We start from the raw sequence: 22,255 nt of genomic DNA on the forward strand, positions 1-22,255 counted from the left end.
TCAGGTGGGAAGAAAAGAAACCATTCCATTCATTCAGTCATTAACAGCAATACTTCCAACAACTAAAAAAATTCTCCCAAATCCCAAAATACATCCACTGCTTTTGAATTGTCACTATTCAAGTGGAAAATCAGTAAGGTGAAGTTCATTTGTTTTGGTAACATTCTGAAACAAAATCAAGACACGTGGCTTTACCCGGAGTCCTAATCAAAGTGCAAATGTTTTCTGAGGCACCTGTACCTGGGTTTTTGGATAAATATGCTAGAGAGACAAAGTTCAAATCTTGATTTCAAAATGTCTTTAGAAGCCAAGGGCTGTTTCTGAATTGAATTTTCTTTGAGTCAAGCTCTAATCACACTGAAGCCACGTTTTAATTTTCATTATACTCTTAGCATGCCTCTTTTTCTCTCTCCTACCACCCCCTCCACTTACAAGTGACCTGGAGCTCTGTTTTGAAGGGGGTAGGAACTGTCTCACATTGGTTGGTGTTTCCTTTTCAATGGAGTGTCGTCTCTGAGGTGGTTGCCGTCTCTCAGGCTGTGGTGTAGACGATATGGGCAAGAACTTCGGAGGCACTAAGGATTCAAAAAGCATAAAAAAGTTAGTTCTTGTAAGGGAGACTGTTTGTTAACATTGCTCAGTATTAATCCAGCCACTGATTTGCTAGAATTCCTACTACTGGTAGCTGAAGTTACACATCCATACTCAGAGCTCATACTCAGAGACAGGTATCCCATTCATCACATCTTCCAGACTGAGAGAATAGGAATACTCACAAAACTAGCAAATAAGACACACTACTGTCCAGTTCCCATGGTGTTTCAGGATATTGGCTTATTCTGCTTATTTCACCATCATGCACAGAAAATACATGCACAGATTGCAGGTTTCGTTACAAAACCTTTCCAGTGAAACTGAAACACTTTGAAACAAATGAAAAATACTGTTACACAGTAAAGGCTACAGTAACTTTCTTTGAAAGAAAAAAAGACCGGATGTTCTCCTTTGGTCTGTAAATAGTAATACCCGTGATTGCTGTATGTCTTTCAAACAAGTACATTCACTGCCATGGTGACAGACAGGCAAGAAACTTCTGAATTTGCCCCAGGTTAGAACATGTTTTTGCAGCAACAAATTATTTTATGAGATGAGCAGAGCGAACCTATCCCTCCATTCACTTCTGACTACTGTTTTACATGGAGTATGAAACCTTCTCCTTCACAAAGAGGTCCGCACATAGTGGGGAGTAATGGCTTCCAATTGTTTATCACATTTGACCCATTCAGCACGTTCTAGGGTTCAGCTTCAGAGGATTATTCCATTAAAAACGCTCAGCTTTAGCCTTCTATAAAAGTTTCAGATGAAGTTCACAGCACAGAAGACAACAGAAGTGTGTAAAAGCAGCCACTGGGCTCTCTCACAATAACTTACTCTTCCTGCTGCTGGTGCCTTCTTGAGAGGGGTCTTCCACTTGTGAGGGGGAGATGCTGCTGCTACTTCCTGACTTGTGCACTGATTCCTCCTGTTTGGTAAGAGGAAAAGAAACAGAATTCCTCAGGGACTGTTTTTAGTTCTTTTACTACTTCTTAGTACACAGAAACTGTAAGCTATCACAGATATTTTGCACCATTCAATCACTCAAAGCCCTAGAAGTCCTGAGAAAAACATTGACTGTACAGTACTGAGCAAATGGAAACTTTATTTCTTGCACTAACAAGGAATCAGCATTCAGATTTCTCTAGTCACCAAAGGAATGAGAGCCACTCACATAAGTGACTCAGGTAAAGAGAAACTAATCTGATTTGCACTGCACTGTTTCTCTAATTCCCAATCCTGGTGCATTTCTCCTTTCTTCTGTATTTAAAAGAAATCTCATTCACTATACAAGCGTGTTTCTTCACAACAGCCAAATGCAACTCCTGCAAGATGAAGGAAAGTGAAATGGGCTTTGACTAACAACTTTCAACTAGCTAAAGCATTATGCCACCCAAATTATTAAATCCTTTGCTTTCACCTAAAAACTCTGTCTTCAGTTGCCAGAGTGAAAGTAAAGATACAGATCATCACAGGAGCCTCCCAAAGAAACAGCATTGAAGGACCAAGTGTGAATGCTCTTTAGCTCCAATGTGAATGCCTTCAACCAATGATGTAAGTTGTCAAGATATACAGATCAAACATGTGACCTGCTCTAAAATCCAGCAGGTGGCCGAACCTCTCTCTCACAGATTTCCTCAGTTAAGTGAGCTGAAAGCAGGAAAACCTCCACTGGCTGAAAGATTGCCTTCTTTGGCAACAGCCAGTCAGACAGAAAAGCTGGCAGGATCACCTCAATGAGCACCATGCATCACAGGACAGAGGCCTCTACAAGTTCCCAGGTATTCCTGGTTTGTCATTTCAAATTACTACTTCTGTGCACAAACATGTGCACTGAAAATGCTATTATTGCCCTACAATTTCTCAAACATAGAAAGCTTTGTTGAGAATGAAATCTTGTGTAGGAAGTACTTATGAATCATTGTATTTACTTCTTCATATCTACAAAGTAACTGTTGACTATTATGGTAGACTATCTGATATTTTACATTTGAGGTTGGACCAACAAAACATCCAATACTGTGCACTTCTTCATAGAGTGCAAAACAATTAGAATTTTACAGGTACTAAAAAAGCTACAGCTTTAAAGGCATCACCCTAAAACATGTAACTATGTTACAGACATGATTTTTGTCCAGATAGATGTAGCTTCATTAGGAAGATATAATTTTTATATCTGTTTCAAAAAATCACTATTAGATTGCTACTTCTCCTAGCCACACAAAGCAAAACAGCACTTCCTCCTCCCTGCCCCTTGGAAACTGGGCGATGCAGAAAAATCAAGGACAGAAAGAAGTAATGATTCATACAGTATTCATCCTTGCCAGTGAATGGGCATAGGGCTGTATCAGACCTTCCCTTTCACCTCTATCTGGCTACACTGAGTGTTGGGATGTAGCCTGCATCACAACACAGCTGAAACAACAAAGGAGATTCAGGATGAAGAAAATGCGTCTGCATCGTAGCTCATTTGGAGGTCCAAAGCTTAGCAGTGCAGGTATTTCCAGCCTGTAATTTAGGGCATAGTCGTAATTTCCCTCCCAGTGAGTAGCTCTAAATAGGTTAAGCCCAGTTGGAACTGCAGTCAAAAAGGTGGCCGAGTCATTTACAGGCAATCAGGATAACACAAACGTTGTTTGTTTGTTCTATGTCCCACCCCCTTCATCAGCTTCAAAATTTCACCCTAACTCCCTTCAGTTTATTTTCACTACTTTAGCACTGTTCCTGAGCCCCAACCAGTATTCTGCATCTTCAACATCTCAATTGCTTCACCAGTTATGTCTGTTGACTCAACCCAGTACAGCATGTGTTCTCTGTGACAGCTCGATGTTACTGATTTATTTTCAATTTATCTTTTGCTGTATGTTTCAGAGCTTATTCCATACCACTTTGCTTGCCTACACAGTATTCCCTAATCAATAGCCACATTCAGACATCTTGTTTTTCCCTCCTACAAGAATTATTTCACATTTCCCTTTACATAATTTTCTTTTACTGGCTTCTGCTCATTTTTCTGTGTGAAATATCATGCTGCATTAGCTTCAAGGATGCACAGAAGCTGTAAGTTCAAGATCCAACTCTCATTGACAGGTCTTAATATTCCTGAATTCTGCCCAGCTTCATTCATGTTAACAAAACCTCATGTAGCCTCTGTTGTAATCTTAAAGACTGATGAGTGATTTCAGAATGCAAATCTCTTCTGCTTTCAGAACAGATGTATCAAATTACGCACCCACACAAGTCACCCACAGGATAACCCCTAATACAAAGAGGACCAACCTTTCACAGATCAAGAAACTATGCAAAGAGATAAATTTCTCCCCACATATATTTCTTCCCAGCCTTCTTTTCAGCTTAGATGCCTTTGTAACCACCCTGTCAGGAAACCCCTCCTTCCCCATTTACAAGAGAGAAAAACAGTCAGGGAAGACTGCTTTCCCCAGGCTAAAATTATTCTCTGTGAATAAAGCCTGCCTGCATGAGCTTTCCAGACAGCTTAACTTTCAGAAAGGTCCAAACTCAATTAATAATACTACTGGTCCAGAAGACAAAGCTCATTCTTGAGGATGTAATGTTGGTACTTCCTGAAGATCATATATAAGGCAGCTTTGAAGCTAAAAAGCTTTTTAAGGTTTTCTCCTTTTAATGCTTTTTTAAATCTTTAACTCTCAATTTGAGAGAGCATGGATTCAAAATTATTTCTTCATCTGAGTAGTACGTGCTTGTCCCTGTCTGTGAAACATTTTTAGGGTGTTAGTTCCCAATCTTATATAGCAAATTAATGCACTGACATTTGCAGCAAACTGCAACCCCTCTGGCACAGCTGATGCTCTTTATTTAACAGCTGGTAGGGTGAGGCTGGTCTTACATCTGAGTCCTTTAGTGACAGCTCCTCTATGGGTGCCAGAAGGGTGCAACGCATTTTCCTGAATTCCCAAAAGCATAATTGCTAAACATACACTGTGGACAGACACCGGACATTATGGACAGTAAGTAAATACTGGTTTAAGGCTGAAATTCCCTTTAACACTTTAAAATAATATTCTCCTTTTTTGAGATCTGATCTAAGATTTTTGAAGTTCCATGGGCTGACAGAGCAGTCACAGAAAATTCAGATTATAATCTGCAAAGTCACTTCTCATCTGATCAGTTCGGCAAATTAAGAAACAAGACTCAATTCTGACAAATCGAGAAGCAAGTTCTGTCCTGATTTTTTACCTCTGAATCTGAGCTGTCAAGTTCAGCCAATGTGGGAGCTTTAAGGAGTCTCTTGCGTTGTACTGTGACTTGTGTGGTCCCATTCTGCTTTCCTTGTGGTGCCAGGCCACCGTTCACTACAGAGGCATCCACTACTTTTCTTCCAGCCTCTGGCGTTGGCACATCTAGCAAAAGAAACAGAATAATTGGTGTTTGGAACTAATATGTACTTTGCCTTCTCAAATCTTACTGTCAATGCAATACACACAAAAAGAAAAAAAAATCATTGTGATAGTTATATGTGTGCAATTATTCTACTTTCAGCAGTATGCTTCTCGGAGAACTACAGGCAATGGCTTGTGGTACAGAAGCAGTATGAAAGAATGAAAGCCATGGAAAAAGCAGCAGTGCATAACAGCATAACACTAAAACCCAACCTCAGAAGAACACCAGTCAACTTTAAAAAAATTGCTTGTGTTAAACCTGAAAATATTCTTCCTTCAATGTATAACCTATAATTAACTATATAACAAGTACCAGAAGAATGCACAACCATATCTGGGCAAGTGGGTTTCCAGTGAATCTGATGACAACACCATACAGAAATTAGGAGGTTTAGCATGGAGTAAACCCTGTTTTTCCTGTGAGGACAGAATTGCTCTTTATTCTGCAGTATACAGAAAAGGAATGAAAATGAGGTAAATAATAAGCATTCATCAAACACATGCACAACTCTTAGGCTTGCATGGCCATTTGTATTAAAAATATGTCTGTGATGTCAGACCTTCATGTAACAGCAGAAACATGAGGCTCCAGCTCTATTTTCATCTACATGAGTTTTACAAGGATGTAACTCCACGGAGTAAATTACTTGGGATTTCTGCCAGTGTGCAATGAAGATGCATCTCAGATAATGTAAGATTTGGGTCTGCTGTGCTTAGCCTAGCTTAGCTTAGACATTAAGATAATGACCTCGGCTTTGATATTTTAGAAGAGCTTAGAGTTTGGTCTGATAAATCAGTTTTATCCCTGTAAAAGTACAAAGTGTAGTATTCCAAGCTGAAGAAAATTATGTTGGAGGGACAAGGAAGAGAAGCTGTTAATCTCTCATTTGCATGTATGCCTAAGCATCTGGTCTTTCTACAAATGTGTTTTTCTACTTATGTAATTATAGGACTCCTTCCCCAGTCTTGTAATAACAAAGTACCTCTAGGTATTATTAGGGTAATGATGAGTTATTATTCCCATTTTTACACATGGTGAAAAGAGGCACAGAAGGTCAAGACTTGTACCTTAGGTTACTGGGAGGACTGTGACAGAGAAACTATATCATCCAGATATTCATAGTGCCAACAGTGTAAGTACTCACCATCATTTGGAGTTACTTACATGTTGTCCTGGTATAAACAGACACAGTCACTGCTGCTACAACACCATTTGAATTAATAAAGCCATCTGTGCACTAGGTAAATTAAAACTACAGTCTAGACAAAGCTCAGCTACAGTAGCAGGTCTGTTTTACAACATTCTCACCAGAGCAGCTATTGAAACAGAATAAGGAGAGGAATAAGTTAAATCAATATATATTTTAAAGAATTATTCAGGTTATTATTGTTAAATCCTGGAAACTGAGCTAGAAAGGACAGAGGATATATTATAGTTCCTCTATAAATCATACCTTCAACTGGGAGTACAAGAAAAGGCCATTATTTGGCCTATTAAAGTCATAGTGACATTCCAAGCCGATGAATCTGTGTACTACAGTGTCATTACTGCCTTCAGGTCCTCCCTACAAAGAGCTGCAATCAAAGACTTAGACTCTCTAACCCTTAGTTCCTATCTTCAAAGGCTTTGCTAATGGGTGTCCTGACTACCACTATGGCTTATAGGTCATGGAGTTTTTTTTCCTTCTAGATCTCTGTGAGTACAGCATGGGCGTCCTCCACATCAAATGCATTCCTGATCTAAGAGCTGCTCAACGCAATCCCAGAAAGGGACAGCAGGAAAATAAAACCCAAACTGCCTCCTCTCCCTGCTGCCAATGCCACTTCTTGAGACCTCATAATTAGCTGGCACGCAGTTGATTGAAGAAGCTCTGGGTTTCCCAAATGAGTAAGAAAAAGCCTCTGACTTGTCTTTCGATTGCACAGGGTGGTTCCTGAACAGACTGTCCAGGGAAGCAGCCCCAGCATCACCACCCAGAAGCCAAAGGTGGTGCCTCTTCTCCCCTAAACCTCCCGGGTCGTGACTCCCCTGCCTGATGGTAGGGTGGGTGAAGAATGGCCTGTAAGCACTCTTGGACTCACTGGAACAATAAATGATGGGAAGGCCAAAGCATGGCCCTCCTTCCAAAAAATAAAACACACAATAGGTCTGGGGAAAGGAAAGAGGGGGAAACATCCACCAGACATGCCCTAGCACTATGGCAGATGATGGAATGTGTTTTTACATCATAAATTCTTCTCTAGTAGTTTTCTGTTTGTTTGTTTTGGGTGTGAATTTTTTTCCTCTAAAAATTAGGCCCAATTTCTTTTAAGCCCCAGAAATGGAAATTTCTGGTTCATTTTGGAGGTAATTTATGTAGCCAATCACTATCTGTGAAGCCTAAACCAGTTGTGATTTGAAGTCGCACATGTATGAATTGTTCACACATATTTCTGAGTTGTTTATATGTTGGTTCGAGTTTTCTTCAAACACAAGAGAAGTTTTAGGTGAATCAAGAAGACAATCCAACATAGTATTTGTTTTCAAGGGCTCTTCAGTAGGATATAAAATTTAGCACCATACTTTCCTTAAAAAAAAAACAGGGAGTTTTTACCACTTGTAAGCACTAAAGAATAATTAAAAATAGAGTAAAATTAGAAAAGTATCCAATCTATAAAATCCATTTGGTCAATCAAATTCAGTTTCTCATTCTTGCACTTGCAGTACAGGATACATAAATGGAATAAATGGATTATCATAATTGAGGAAAAACATCATGAAATCTTAGTTTCAACAAACAGATTTCAAGAAAAATAACTTGTTCCATAAATAAAACCTGAATTTGTTAGCAGACACAGACCAAAAAATGACTACTCTGTTTAAGCTATTTTAGCGATGTACTCAGGCAACAGAAACATTACTAGGTAGCAAATAATTGTACATCATCATAAACAAAATAAAATTTATCAGGATAAACAAGGCAGAAAAAACAAATAGACTAATGTTTATAAAAATGAACGTGACAGAAGAAATCAATGGACAGTTCTTTGAAACAAAAACCTAAATTTATTTTTTTTCAATTGATAGGAGTTCACAATCTCTGGTTTCATAGATGTTTTGAAGATGATTCCAATGATATTAAAAAAAGGCTTGTGTCTGTAATGGCCCGGGGTTAAGAATTTATTAGAGCGTCAGACACACTGAGAGAGTGTCACTTCTCCATATTTTCAGTCAGCAAGTACAATGAACAGTACCTGCAAATTGGATGAATGTGTCTGCTTTCTTTTGAGTTTTTCTCTAAGCTATCATTACGACAGGCAAATCAAGAGAAGGTCTTGATTTGATTACTTGATCATTCTGTTGGGCTTTCCTGACTAGCCCTAAGACAGGGGAGACAAAAAACCCCCACCCTAGGATAATATGAAATGAACCTTTATTTACATGTAAGATTATGTCTCTTGCGAAACAAGGAATTAAGCAGACCACAAATTACATGCAAACCACAGCAGTCATGTAACCATATGCTGTCTGCCTCCTAACCAGCTCTCCTTGGCAAAGAGTAACAAGAGAAGCATGAATTTGCTCTAGACAGCAAATATACTGCTCAAGATTATAATTTTTTACACTGCATTTAAAAGAAGGCTAAAATGGATTTGCAGAATTAATATAGGTTTACTTTTTGCTAGTTAGGATCATGATATACTGGGTATTCTTATATAATGAATAAAGGTAACACAGATGTGCTGTTCCTTTCAGTGGACATAAGACATTGAAGTCAAACATGAGAACTACTAAATAAGTGTAACAAACTGCCAGCCCTTTGCTGGTGTTTTCATCATATTGTGTTATCTAAATTAAGAGTTTATCAGGAGGTGGTGGAGTCCTTCCTCACACTGGTCTGAGGCAGAGATGATCTAAAAGTAATAATTCCCATGAAATTTGGGGTTAAATGCTTCAGTTTCCTTTTTTTCTTCTCCCTGCACACCCCCCAATGTACAAACTATTTCTGAAATAACAACTTTGAAGCAGCCATGCATACAGCTTTGAGGTAAGAACTGGAGGGTTAAGAGTGGGAATGATTGATCTGCATTCAACACTGCATTGAAATTAAACTGCTTTTAAGGTGTTTTTCTATTACAGGAAGAAGGCAATGACTGTCTTGGTCTCAGTGACTGCCCTGGTCCCTACCTGATATCTGAGTACCTCTCAGATATCTCACTACAGGTTACTCCTTCTGTTCTACCAGTAGGAAACAGCCCTGTAAAAGGAGGTCCCAGGCACCCCCTCCTCTCCTCTTCATGAGAGCAGCAGCCAGATGCCTGGGGCCAGGCACTGTGACATACCAACTACACCAGCTCAGTGCCAGTAAAAGTCTTTTCAGCATTGGTCTGCATCGTTCCCATCGCAGATAGCATGCATAATATAAACCTGCACCTGTCCTTTAGCACTTAGTAGGAAACACTTCTGTTTTTCAGCTGGTTTGTGGGTTTTTTCATGACAGCAATTCCATCAAGCAGAGAGCAATGAAAGCAGTGAAAAGGCAAGTGTGTGGAAACAGTGATGAAAGCACAGTACAGCCTCTCTGCCTCCAAAATAATGAAAAAAGTAAAAGCACGCAAACCATTCAAAATTACTGCTTATCTGCTTACTATCAATATCCCAACCCATTTAATTTGCTTGTACTGCTCATCTGGTGTCTCACATCTGTCTAACTGGAATGTTTTAATCATCAGAATTTACTTCTAAGTACAATTTATCAGATCATTCAGTCACACCATACTTGCTGAGAACTACATGATTCGAAACAAAACCAATCACATTTGGGAGGTGGACAAAGAAACCAGGAAGAGTTCTTCAGTGGTCAGTCAAAAAGAGCAAATCAAAGTACAGTACAGATTGCTAAAGCTACTTCTTTAAAATAAAAACAGGATGGCGATGAATTAACAGATTATGAAGGGAGCTTTTACAAAACATTGTTGGGATTTAAATAAATGAGGATGTCTCAGAATTCTTAAAAATAAAAGGCAAGGGAAGAAGCAGACAGACACGTGTCAAAGGACAGACCTGAACATTTCTCTTTTGTTGGTCACTGGCACATTCAGTTTTTATAGTCTTAAAACTCATGGAACTTCTGGTGTATCTGAAAGTAGTGATACTTTTTGAAAAACTGAAGTTTGCCTGTTTATGCTACTATCTGAGGCCCTGGGGACCCGGCAGCTTTTGGTAGAGTAAAACATGATACCATGTATATACGTAATTTTAATCCCACCAGACAGCTGTAGTAGCTGTACAATGCACCATGAGTGTAAGGTTTCACAGAAAGGCTTGAGCTGGATTAACAGCTTGTCACCACCTCTGATGGGGAGAGCCTGTTTCTTCCTCCCTTTCACCCATGCTCATCACCTGCCCTCCTCAGTCAGCTCTCTGATCATCTGATCAGACAGTAAAAGGGTTTAAATCACTAAAAGAGCAGAAAACCAACCTGTTAAAAAATTAAAAGTATTTGTTCCTGGCTTACATGGGTTTAACCAGGTCATCTTGTGAATAAATGAGCAGGGCTTGCACAAAGGAGGAGGGGGAATCTCATGCATAGAGGGGAGCTTGGGAAGGAGAGGGAGAAGCCGGTCCCTCCTCCCTGCTCCACAGTGGCAAACTTATTACTTGGCTCAGCCAGAACAGGGAACCACGTTCACAGGTAGGTCACTTGTGGACTGTGTTCCCATATTGCATAACTATTTTAGTTTTTATGTTATAGTTATTGAAAAACTTCCATATGGTCTTTCTAATTCACAATATGCCAGCATTTCAGTCAGATTATGCCTTTCTGTGGGGAAAACAACCAGATGAGGCTAAAGGGTGCATGGAGAAACTGAGGATGAGAACTCTGCAAAAGTCTCAGATGAGACGTTTCTACATACAACTCGAAGGAAGGAGGGGAGCGGGTACAGAGAGCATGGATTTATTTGGAGACTCTTTTCAGGAGTCACCTAAGGGAAATTAGGTAAGAGCTAGCATAAGATAGCTAGCCCTCCTCAGTAGATAAACCTTTGGGGATGATGTTGAGTATTTCCTACATCGATGATGGAATCTTTGAGCCTGAACATCCTGGAAAGTTAGTGTATAATGAGGAAGGAATGAATTTATTCTCTGGCTAGCAGGCACAGACTCTATCTGACACTGTTGTTTCTGAAGTAGAATATGTTCATAGAGTTACTGCATGTCCTAACTAATGGCTTACAAAGAGGAAACTTGAAATTTGATATTAGATAGTTGATGAAGGATCAGCTATTGAATCCCCTGTAACAGTTATTACCAGCAAACCTTATCAATTTATTTTGCTAATCAGTAAAGAAAGGTTTAGCCTCCTTTTTAGTGAACCTCTTTGATTTCACAGCTCACAAAGCTTCTAATGTAAAGACACACAGCAGAACTGACAGTTTCTTTCTAGATTAGTATACATAGGTATATTTCATTAAATCTAGAAAGGTAGATGAATTCAAAGCTAGTTTTTGGATCCTTGTGAGAAATGAAGTACTGCAAAAGATGGTCTAGTCAAATCGTCAGATTAATAAATAAAGCAATAAGACTTAAAGGTGACACTGTATTCTGCAATCCTTTTAAGAGTCTGGAATTGCTCTGGGCCACCTTATTTTGGTAATCTGTTTAAGCAGAATTTCAGCACTCTACTTCAGGTGAAATGCAGATGTTTCCTATACCTAGGCAACGTTTTGTGGCAAGGGAAATGTAGGTATCAATAGCTAATTTATATAAATTTTTTATTTTCACTGACCATGTATTGGAAGAATCCCTTCAAGTTTCTTTCCTAAATGTGAATTCAACAAACAGATGGAACAAATTTCACAATAAGCACAATAACCACAGGTCAGGTGGTGTAGGACATTTTACCTGACAAGTCAAAACTGTAAGACATGCTAAGTGGCCGGATTGCTGTAAAAAAAAAGAAACAAAAACAACAAAACAAGAAAACGATTCAGCTATTAGAAAAGCAGAGGGATAATGAAAACAAAAGATTAACTCCACTTAATACATTTTGGATTCTGTTGTCTAAATCCAAAATGTGTCAGACATACTACTGCTTCACTGTAGTAAAGCTAAAAGTCTGAAAACTACAGTAGCATAAATGGGATACGCAAACAGAGCAATTATAAATATATTAGTATAGTTGTAGAATGAGATCTTCGGAATTCGAGAAATCAAATATCAAAACAAGAGGCAAATATCTTAAAAATTTAGTATTTTCAAATAAAATGCTATGAAAAAGGGAAAAGGGAAAGAGGAGAGAAAGCTGAAAAGAAAATTGAAAGCACAAAGCCACATTTCACACAAGTTTCAGTGACCTGAAATAAAGATATTTCTAATTTTTTTAAGCATAATCTCCAATGATTATAATTAAACTAATAAAGAGAGACATTCAAGCTAAGCTTGAACAGTAGTTTTCCTTGAAGAGGATGGAAAAAAGGCCAAAAAAAATCTGATTTGTGCTGATTCCTGTGCTTTTCAAAAACCTCAGGTGCACTTAGCCTTTAAAATGTATCAGTAATATTCTCTTCTTCCTGGGCCTCTAACTATTTTATTGCTAGATAAGAAAGTGGTCAGATGTTCTTTATATCTGGAAAGACCTATCTATATTTCCAATTAAACAATGTAATTCAGGGAACAGACACTCAAAATAGTACTCAACTGAAAATAATATTTCAATGCACTAATCTAGATAAGCAGGCCAAGCCCAATGACAAGAATGTACAAAAATGTTAAGAAAGCTTACATGTCTTACTTGACAGGTGATAAACATGCAAGTTGGTATGAAAGAGCCTGTCAGCCACACATACCACTGCATTAAAAGGTGTTTATAAAAAGGTTATACTGGGACAAGTTTTGCTCATGAGAATAAAGTGGTGAATGCCGTAGGTGGCTGACTCAGAGCCAGATTTGGGAGTTGGTATTTTTCGTGTAGTTCATTAACTAGACAACATCGGCCATACATAACAGCTACCGAAGCACTATTTAAATCCCTGTCCAAACTAAGCATTATACATTTTAAAACATAAGGGTGTTTATCACCTAATGCTGAACCCTAACTGAAGGCTGATAAAACACGCACATGAAGCAAAGTTTTCTCTAAGTTCCAGTAGCTCCACCTGCTTGAGTCACAAATCCATGCTTTTAATTAAAAGGACATGTACCTCAAAGCTGTGTTTGTCTTGATAGTTTATGCTGATCATTTTATGAGGTCATTTGAAAGCTCACTTCAGCTCCTCCACTCAAAACACTCTTTGTGAGAATAGCTACCAAGTTTCAATCACCATTTCCAAATAAGTTTTAGACTGAGAGTGGCCAGCCAGAGGCTGCCTTTTCTCAGTGGCAGCTCAGGGTACAGAAGGTCTTACCTGTACCATGAGTTGTGCAGAGCAGAGGGACAAAGCCTGAGGCTGCTGGGAAACACATGCTGCAGGTACACTCAGATCACAGAGGAGGAACTGCAGGACTACAGCCCCCCTCACCCCAACAGTCAAGTGTAGTTGTGCTCTCGACTGCTATAAACTGAGCAAAAAGGAGTAACTGTGGGACACGTGAAACATACCTTATGCTCCCAAATATTTCATTCTAATGTGCTTTTTTTTCCCCCCTCCTTTTTAATAGTGACAAATATTTCTATCCAGATGGTGTAAGTGTCCCATGTGGTGTTAGATTTGTAATCCTTAAGCCTCATTACTTTACATGTTGTTACACTAAATTACACTCAGTGGTCATTTAAACTACATGGTAGATCTATTTGTGTCATACTGAATGCCACTAGCATTACTCCATTCGCAATTCTGCACAAACACATTCTACTCTAAAAGCAACTTTGGGCATAACAATCATTTCAATGTGAGAAAGAACAAAACCTCATATTTCAACACAAGAAAAAATTATCTTAAAGACCTGTGATCTTTCTACTTCTTCATGCCAGCAGCAAATACACACTTGGGAAAAAAAATTGCATGCATCCCTTTTTACACCTATAGTAATATGGTATTTAATCCAATCAATTCACTGGACTTAAGAGGAATTACTAGATTTCCAAAACACAAAAATTTAATTCTTTAACAAAAAATGAAGAATTGGTGGAAGACAGGTATCCCTCGTTGGAGGCCCTGCCCTAAAATCAGCTCAGAAGTCCTAACCAGTGGTAGTCCAAAATTTAACATTGGTTTTAGAAACTGTTTACTAACTGAATTCAATGTCATTTATATCAGTTAGAAATTGTAAAGATTTATTAGATAAAATTTGCTGCCCCTGAGATGACATGATAGTTCCCAGATGGAAAACATTTAAAACACTGAAATTGAATGTTTGAAAGAAAAGTGAGGAATCATTCCACATTTTTACAAGCTTCCTACATTTGGAAAAATGTGTAGGCCTGTTAGAAATGTTAATTGATAGGGCAAGCATAAAATTAATCCAAACCAGAAACTGGAAGGCCCAAAAAACAATATTCAAAACATTGTGCTTTTAAAAATGCACCCAAGCATTCCCCAAACTCCATCAAGCACTTCAAAAACAATGCAACAAAGCAAGACTGATGAAACTGTTTTTTGCTCCAGAGACAATGGGTTGTCACAATCCACTTGAATCTGGACCAGTGCCTTTGAGCACGTGGAAAGCACAAATATTTTGCAAAAAGCAGTGATAGACAGTACGTACGTGGGTTATTTCATGCTTTTCAGATGTAAGATGCCACATTTGCTCTTCAAGAATCCAGCTAGTTTGGTTTTTCTGATACAGATATATACCACTCTTAAAGCAATCAAGTCACTATATAAGACTATATTTGTCATTCTTTTGTCATCAGAACCTGGTGATTGCTGCACAGCACAGTATTTTGTATAATTTCATAGCGGGTTGCTAAATACGCACTGCAGAAATTAAATGTTTTGCAGTGCAAGTCTGAATTATTTTCCCACTAAAATGATCTACAAAGACATGTTCCACAACTTAGAAAATGAAGCAAACATTCAGATTCAAAGTAAGTGCAACAGATTCAGCAAACACAATAAAAGCAGGTTTTAAATTAAAATAAGGAAGTTGATGACACTAACAACAGGAAACACAGAGCATAAATTAATTAAAAAACAACATGTAAAGAAGACTTGCAGATATGTAAGGCATACTGCACTGTCGAGAAGGAAAAACTGTTCCATTCTGAGCAAATCTAACATTAGCTGTCATGTGCAACAAGCAATACAATACCATTAAATTTATCTAATACTTACATTAAAAACTTGAATGGAATCAAACTGAACCATTCGGTTTCATATTTTAAAATATAACTTAGCCCAAAAACTGCATAGGCCTAGAAAATCCTGTAGGTTCTTTCTTTTTCTGAAGGGTTGAGAATAATTTTATCCTTCATGACACCTGCACAGACATGGCTAATATTGCTGCTTCTCGTGCGGGAAGTTTCCTGTGGATGCTGCAGGTAAAAACTGGCAATGTGCTTACCCAGCCTGCTACGCCTTATCTCATCAGGTGAGACTGGACGTAACTTCCTCTCCGCCTTGATTTCCTCCAGTATCCTTTCATGAAGGCTGCGTGGCCGTGGTGGGGTTGGTTTCAGTTTCCTTGCCGAGGCCTTGGGATATAAATATAATCATATTTACATGAAAAACTGCTTCCTTGAAAGTAGATTTCAGACTTTTTTGGAAAAAAATGTGGAATGTTGTGATATGATTTTACATGCACTCAACTTTAAACCTCACATAAATATGAAAGAGGGTTTTAATTTCTCCCTGATGGAGCATGATTTCCCAGAGATAAAGGGCTGCTGGTAATAACAGCTATTCATTGGTATGTGCAAGATATTGCACACTCAAGATCTTGTTCTATATATACAGAAGACAATATTTTTGAAAGCCTATGGCAGAAAATGTGGTATTCATTGGACACAAACATGCTTTAAAAAGCCACAATTTTTGTTAGGAATGAAGCCCATTGGATTACATACAGGATTTAATGGAGGTCGCGATCGGATGAAATCCAGGATTATTTCATGGGCACTCTTTTTTAATCGGGGTGGGATGTCACCGTTGACCTGGAAAGGAGAAAGTGAAACATATATTGTTGTGTTTTACATTCACATTCATGCAGATGAGATAGTTGAAAACTCACAACAAGCCTGACAGAGCTGGCAGTGTTCTGACACCTGCACCAGACGTAAAACCCCACTGGTCCTGAGCAGAGCAACAATCCATATGCAGAGCACAGTCAAGCAAAAAACCATACATAACAGCTTCTCAGCTTTGCTGATAGCTGCAAAATAACCACAATTGCAGCAGCTTTAATCAGCAATACTTAGGATTTTGAAATGATGAAATCAAATGTCAGGGCTGCAATCATGTCTATGGGAGAAGTACTTTTCCTCTCCGTAAATCATAAATTTCTGTAGAACAGGGGCTGGGTGAGGGTTGTTTGCTTTTTTGTTTGGTTTTCTCCAAAGACACAGACATTTCTTTCTCTGAGAACTCATTTAGACTTAAGACATCACAGGAAAGAGTCATCAATTTACTATATGTATAGGATATAAAAGAAGGCACTGGAAGTTCTCGTATCATATAAAGAATGTATACATTGTAAGCTGGGAATAAATGTATGGATTTGCTTACAAAAAACACCTGTCGGGGTCAGTTGGCATACAGCACAGTGCCCAAGCACACTGTCAGGGATGAGAGAGCATCCTATGTCATACATCCTTCTGGCACCTCCTATTACCACACTCTAGCTGGCTATCAGGCCTGTCCTCCAATTTGACAGAAATTCCCATGACCATATATAACATAAAATACATGACTATATTTCTTAGACCAACTGTCCCATATTGCAGCACTTCTTTTTATTTTCTTAAAGGCCAGTTATTTCTTTGGGAGACTCCATTCACACAAACTCTGTAGCCAGCAAACATATGTAAAGACATATCTCTGGTTTGCCATATCACATGCCCTTTGGCTATCCAGACGGAATGGTGCAATCAGAAAAATGGGTTTAAGTGCCATATTCACCTGAATATGATGCCTAATTGAACTTCATCAATGCCAAGCAGCTTCTGTACAAGCTCTGCTCACCTCAAGCATGCCCTGTTTCCAGGCTGAGGCCGAGTGACAGCCTCCCAGAGAAGATTCATCCCTTTCCCTCTAAGGAAGAAGATGTAGAGTCCCTCCTGGGGAACACTTAATTGCCTTTCTGAGGACTCTTTCTGGAGATATTCTACCCCAGACACACTCCAAACTCTATTTGTGGCACCCTCCTTAGCTTCCTTAGAGTGAATTTCATGTCGCTTGGCAGAGAATACCAAGCTGCTAAACCCTTCAACATGCATCATCTTCTTAAAAACAGTGCAGAAAAATTAAAATGGAAAAGGTTTATACAAAATGGTGACTTGACATTTCCTGATGAGGAGAATATTTTTTTAAGCTGTGTGATTGATTTCTTCTCTTTAAAGACTGAGCAATTTTTTCAGGCCAGAAGGCTTTGGAGGATTGTTAATGAAATGAGAAGTCTCTCTTCCCTGAGTTACTGTTCATCAGATGTCAAAGTTGATAGCTGAAGCTGCGAATTATTACCATCAGAACAGCCGTTTTGTAAACTGATAATCTCTGTTCCAGCCTTGGGGAACAACCCTCTCTGTGACAATGGTAAATAAATAATACATGGCTCTGAGCCTTTCACCTCAGGGCACTCTAGGCCCTGACTTAATGCCATCAGGGTATAATTAGTATCAGTATTACCATCTGATTGGAAAAGGAGAAATGTACGATTTGCTTAAGTGATTTTCCACAGGATACATGGGGAGCTGATGGCAAAGCAAGTGGATGTTTCACAGCCAACAAGCCAAGAGAGTGGGAGCACCCATAGCAGAACCTTTGGCGCCCAAACAAGATACTGATATGGAAGATACTGAAGAGAAGCTTTCATCCTCTCTGTCCACACTAGATCTATTTATTTACTCAAACTAGCCCTCTCTGTAATGAGCAATTTCAAATGCATTCTTTACTTAATTAAAATTCATGGCTCTTGATTAAAGTCTAAATCAGAGATATTCCACAGATGCAGCCATGATACATGCAGGGGGAAAAAACCACCAAGGAACAAATTTAGTTCCTTTTTTTACCCCCCCCCCCCACATACCAGACTGGCCCCAGCTGCAAACCAGTAAACACTGTAAAACTATACTATACTAAGTACTGTAAAAACACTGTAAAACTATACTAAGTTTTCATGTAAAACAGCTTTTGTATAGCAGTATGCATTAAAATTAGCAGTGTGGAGAAAGCATAACCAATTATTATAAAAATCAAACATAAATGTGGACACCTGCACATAAAAATTAGCATGTAATCATCTACTGCTACCATTACATTTTAATATATAAATATGGATTTGCCATTTAAAAAAATAACTGCAAATAGTACTTAGTTACCTTTGGGTGAAGCCCAAAGCCTTAAAAATGGTGATCCCAAACAAGAAGTACATTGCTCATAACTTTCAAAAAATAACTTCATTTATCATTGACATTTAATTATTTCAGCCATTTATTTGTCTCACTATTAAAGCTGTCAGCATTAAGTAGGAGAGTGCTATCTCTAAATAATTGCCAACATGAAACTGATATTGTTTTGTACTATCTAGACGTTTCCATTTAAAAGGAAACTGCATAGACACTGATACATCATTTCTAAAACAGCTCATGATAAAATTTTATGGTGAATTAAAGTACTTTAAGTAGATATACATTTACCATCTTGCATTAGGCAGACAGTATAGTGTTTTAGTTAACATAGTTGTTATATAGTGTGTATGTGACACCACACAGCAAGCTCAAGCAGCAGTGTCCAAGAATGAAGTGCTTTGGTACTTCCCATTATATAAGGCACTGTATTCACACTGCTGCTCCTGTACATCTACTATAGAAACAAGTTTATGATGCCACATGATAACCACAGTATTTACACAGTTACCCCTTTGAATATCCCTAAAGCATGATTAGGAGCTGTAAAACTCCGTGCTCTACTTAGGGTGACTTCTAAACTTCTGTAGAAGTGTGACCAAGTTGGAAAACGAAAAAGTGGCATTCTCTGCTGAATGCAACTGAATGCCACTCAGCACAACTACGTCAGACCCTCGTGTTTGCAAGAACAACAGACTCTACAATGCCCAGCTGGTCAAACTGGTCAAAGTCCTTTCCTCACATTCTCTATGTCTTGCTTGAAACATATGAAATCTTGCTTACGAAAATACTGTCCACACACAGCTGTTATTGCAACTAAAGTAAGTACTGTAAGATGCTAAATACTGCAAAGAAATGAATGTTTTTAAAAAACGCACCAAAACCCCTGTTACAAGGTTCTCAGCTTAGACATTCAAATTACTGGATATTTTTTATATTAATAGCTTCAGCCTATATATTTAAATTCCCCTGTTGCAACACGGCCAAGCTAATACCACTGTCACAGGTGTTTGTGAAGAGCTTGAATATGAAGACAGGGCGCTGTTACCTATAAAGATGGATTGCTCAAGAAATACAGCAAATGATGCACATCTTGGAGGGGGAGAGGTGGATAGAAAGGAGAGCTAATTGTGAATCACTGTGAAATTAAAAACTGTAGCTCAACACATATGCATAATAAAGAAAAATCAAGCTTGTAAGAGCAATATAACAAATTTCTCCATTAGTAAATGTTGACTCTACCCACGTTCACAGTTTTTAACTTTTGTGGGAGTGGGTGCTCCATGGGAGAAAAACACTATTATATCTCTCCAGGTAGGTATTTAAAGATCATAAAATGCCAGAATGAAAGCTATCTTGCTCCCACAACAGTCACAGAAATGACGACTCTTACATCCGGATAGAGAGATGACAAATCTGGAATTATTTTCATATGTCCTGAAATAGAAATGCCAACGTCACTGAAACAAATTAAACCAGTTATTTACCAAAAGCCCAGAATCTGACATCCTGCATCTTCAAAACATTTTGAATGTTTGCACTATGACAGAAGGTGGGTGAGAACAGGCAGCTCCAGTTATTGCTGTCTGTTAGTGCAATACTTTTGACAGTCTGAAACACCAAAATACTTCCTAATAGGAACATCTGTTCCTTTCCTAATTTTTGCTCAGAGTACTGAGCAGCCATGGACAGATCAAGCTACTCTTTTAAACACAGCATTATACTAATAAAAAGAACAATGAAGATTTCATGTTGCATCTGACTTACTTAAAAAATTTACTAGCCTCTTATCATTAGTAGCACATGTGTTTTCACAAGCTACCAAGTCTAAAACTACTACCTATAAATTGAAAGCAAAAAATTACTTTTAATAAAAATTTTGCCAAACATCCATTTTGATTGATAGAAAGAAACATAATCCGTTTTTTCTAGACTGCCTAAAAATTAAGATTCTTGTCCTTTTCTCCTCTTCTCAAGAGCCACAATGATTTTCTCTGATGGGAATACATATAATCAGCTTTGCCCCATGATAGTCAGCTAAAAGATGCTGTATGTATGCAATCTAACAAAACCTGTAATTCCATGTGAATCCTTCAGGCTCTGCACATTCCATATCAAGCTACAGTCTTATTACTGAACATGCTTTGCACAGTCTTCAAGCAGACCCTGCACCAGGATTCAAGTTACTGAATTTAAGGGTTCCAATAAGAAAGATGTGATTTTTCTAGCACAATGTCAGGAGCAGTTGTCAGACTGAGCCAGCAATTGCACCACAGACAGTCCTACAGGTACTGTACCTGCAGCAGATCGTAATCCCAATTCATGTTTATGCCCAGAGTTCACTTCGACAATCTATCTAGTTGACAAGACAGCAGGCCAAAAATAGATCCTTGCAGGGATTTTGTACACAGTGAGAGCCTGGATGAGCAGAGGAGCAGCTGTGCCTCCAAGACATACCATATAATGAAGAAAATCTTTTCTGAAGAGGCAGGAGCTTGCTTAGCAGAAGATGAATTAAAAGCTAGTCTGACAAAAGCAAAATTAGATGACCCAGGGGTTCCCATTCAAACAAAACGACTATTCTGATTGCATACAGTAATCAAGGTCCTGAGGGGACTGTTCCTCTTTCGCAGTGGGTAGAAGGAACACTTAGCACAGTTCTCTGAACTGTTAGGGGAAAGACAGATAACATCATTACCTGGGTTTCTATTTTACCCTCTTGATTTAACATTTAAGCAACATCTGCTGCAGAAAATAAATACAATCGGATAGTCTAAATCCAGATCTCGATTAGAAAAGTACTTTCAGCTCAAACATAAAAGGCATTTATGCTACACACTTTCTGCCTCTCTCATCTGTCTCCCTCCCCCCTCTCTGACTTTTTCTCTGGTGAAATCACGGTTTTCTTACTATCAAAGATAGGAAAGGAAATACATCTGAACACTGAATATTCTAAGACAATGCTTCCATTGTAACTAATGACAGGGGAAGATAAGTAAATACAAGGTTTTGATATTGACCAAATACATGCCTCTGAAAAAGGGATATAAAATGTCCTTCAAGAGATAAGGACCCCTTTAGATCGACTGCTAGCTTACCAGGAAAAACTTAATGCTGAAAAAAATATAACCCAAAAAGACAGAAAGAATGGGAGACACCAATAAATATCAAATTGGTTCTGATAAAAAGAGTACCTGAAGTCAATCTTACAAGCACCTTTATGAGAATCTAGGAGGAGAAGATTCACGAACACTCTCCAGCTTGCTTTGGCTTATTGTCTTGACTTGAAAGCAACAGTAGAATATGCTGAAAATAATTGAGTTCAACTTCTAAAAATGGAAGATTTAATTTTTTTTACATTGAGTATTCCTTGAAAATTCATAACAGATCTTGATAAGTTTTCAAGCACCGTGATACAGGCAATAGATAATATAAGTTTTCAGTTAACCTCTGTAGGTTTTCCTTCCCCATCACACTATCATTCATGGTAGCACTTCACATTCCAGAATTCCAAAAACTATACCATGAATCAACAGAAATGTTCTCTCCAATGAGAAAAGTCTAAAACAGCCTTTCAGTGGAAAGCATGACAGGACTTTTGAGATGACTCTTAAGGTTATCGCAAAAGCAACGCAAGGTATTTGTTCAAACATATGATGCATAGGCATGTCTTTCATAATCATAAATGCCTGCTACACGGAAAACAAAATACACTACATGTGTTGGTTTCATGTTTTCCCTCTCAAATGAAAATTT

At 38.4% G+C, this 22,255-nt stretch overlaps 1 protein-coding gene across 1 annotated transcript in view; it reads right to left on the minus strand.

Moving 5' to 3' along the window:
* Positions 1–22,255, minus strand: part of SPIRE1 (spire type actin nucleation factor 1) — a 124,625-nt gene that overhangs the window by 13,376 nt on the left and 88,994 nt on the right. The window contains 5 exon segments of the mRNA XM_029959349.1: positions 433–575; positions 1,432–1,522; positions 4,813–4,976; positions 15,502–15,631; positions 16,004–16,090. Of these exon segments, the coding sequence (XP_029815209.1) occupies positions 433–575; positions 1,432–1,522; positions 4,813–4,976; positions 15,502–15,631; positions 16,004–16,090 (615 nt within the window).

Source organism: Manacus vitellinus, unplaced genomic scaffold (assembly GCF_001715985.3).
Source record: "Manacus vitellinus isolate BGI_N305 unplaced genomic scaffold, ASM171598v3 scaffold_1_pilon, whole genome shotgun sequence".
NCBI lineage: Eukaryota > Metazoa > Chordata > Aves > Passeriformes > Pipridae > Manacus > Manacus vitellinus.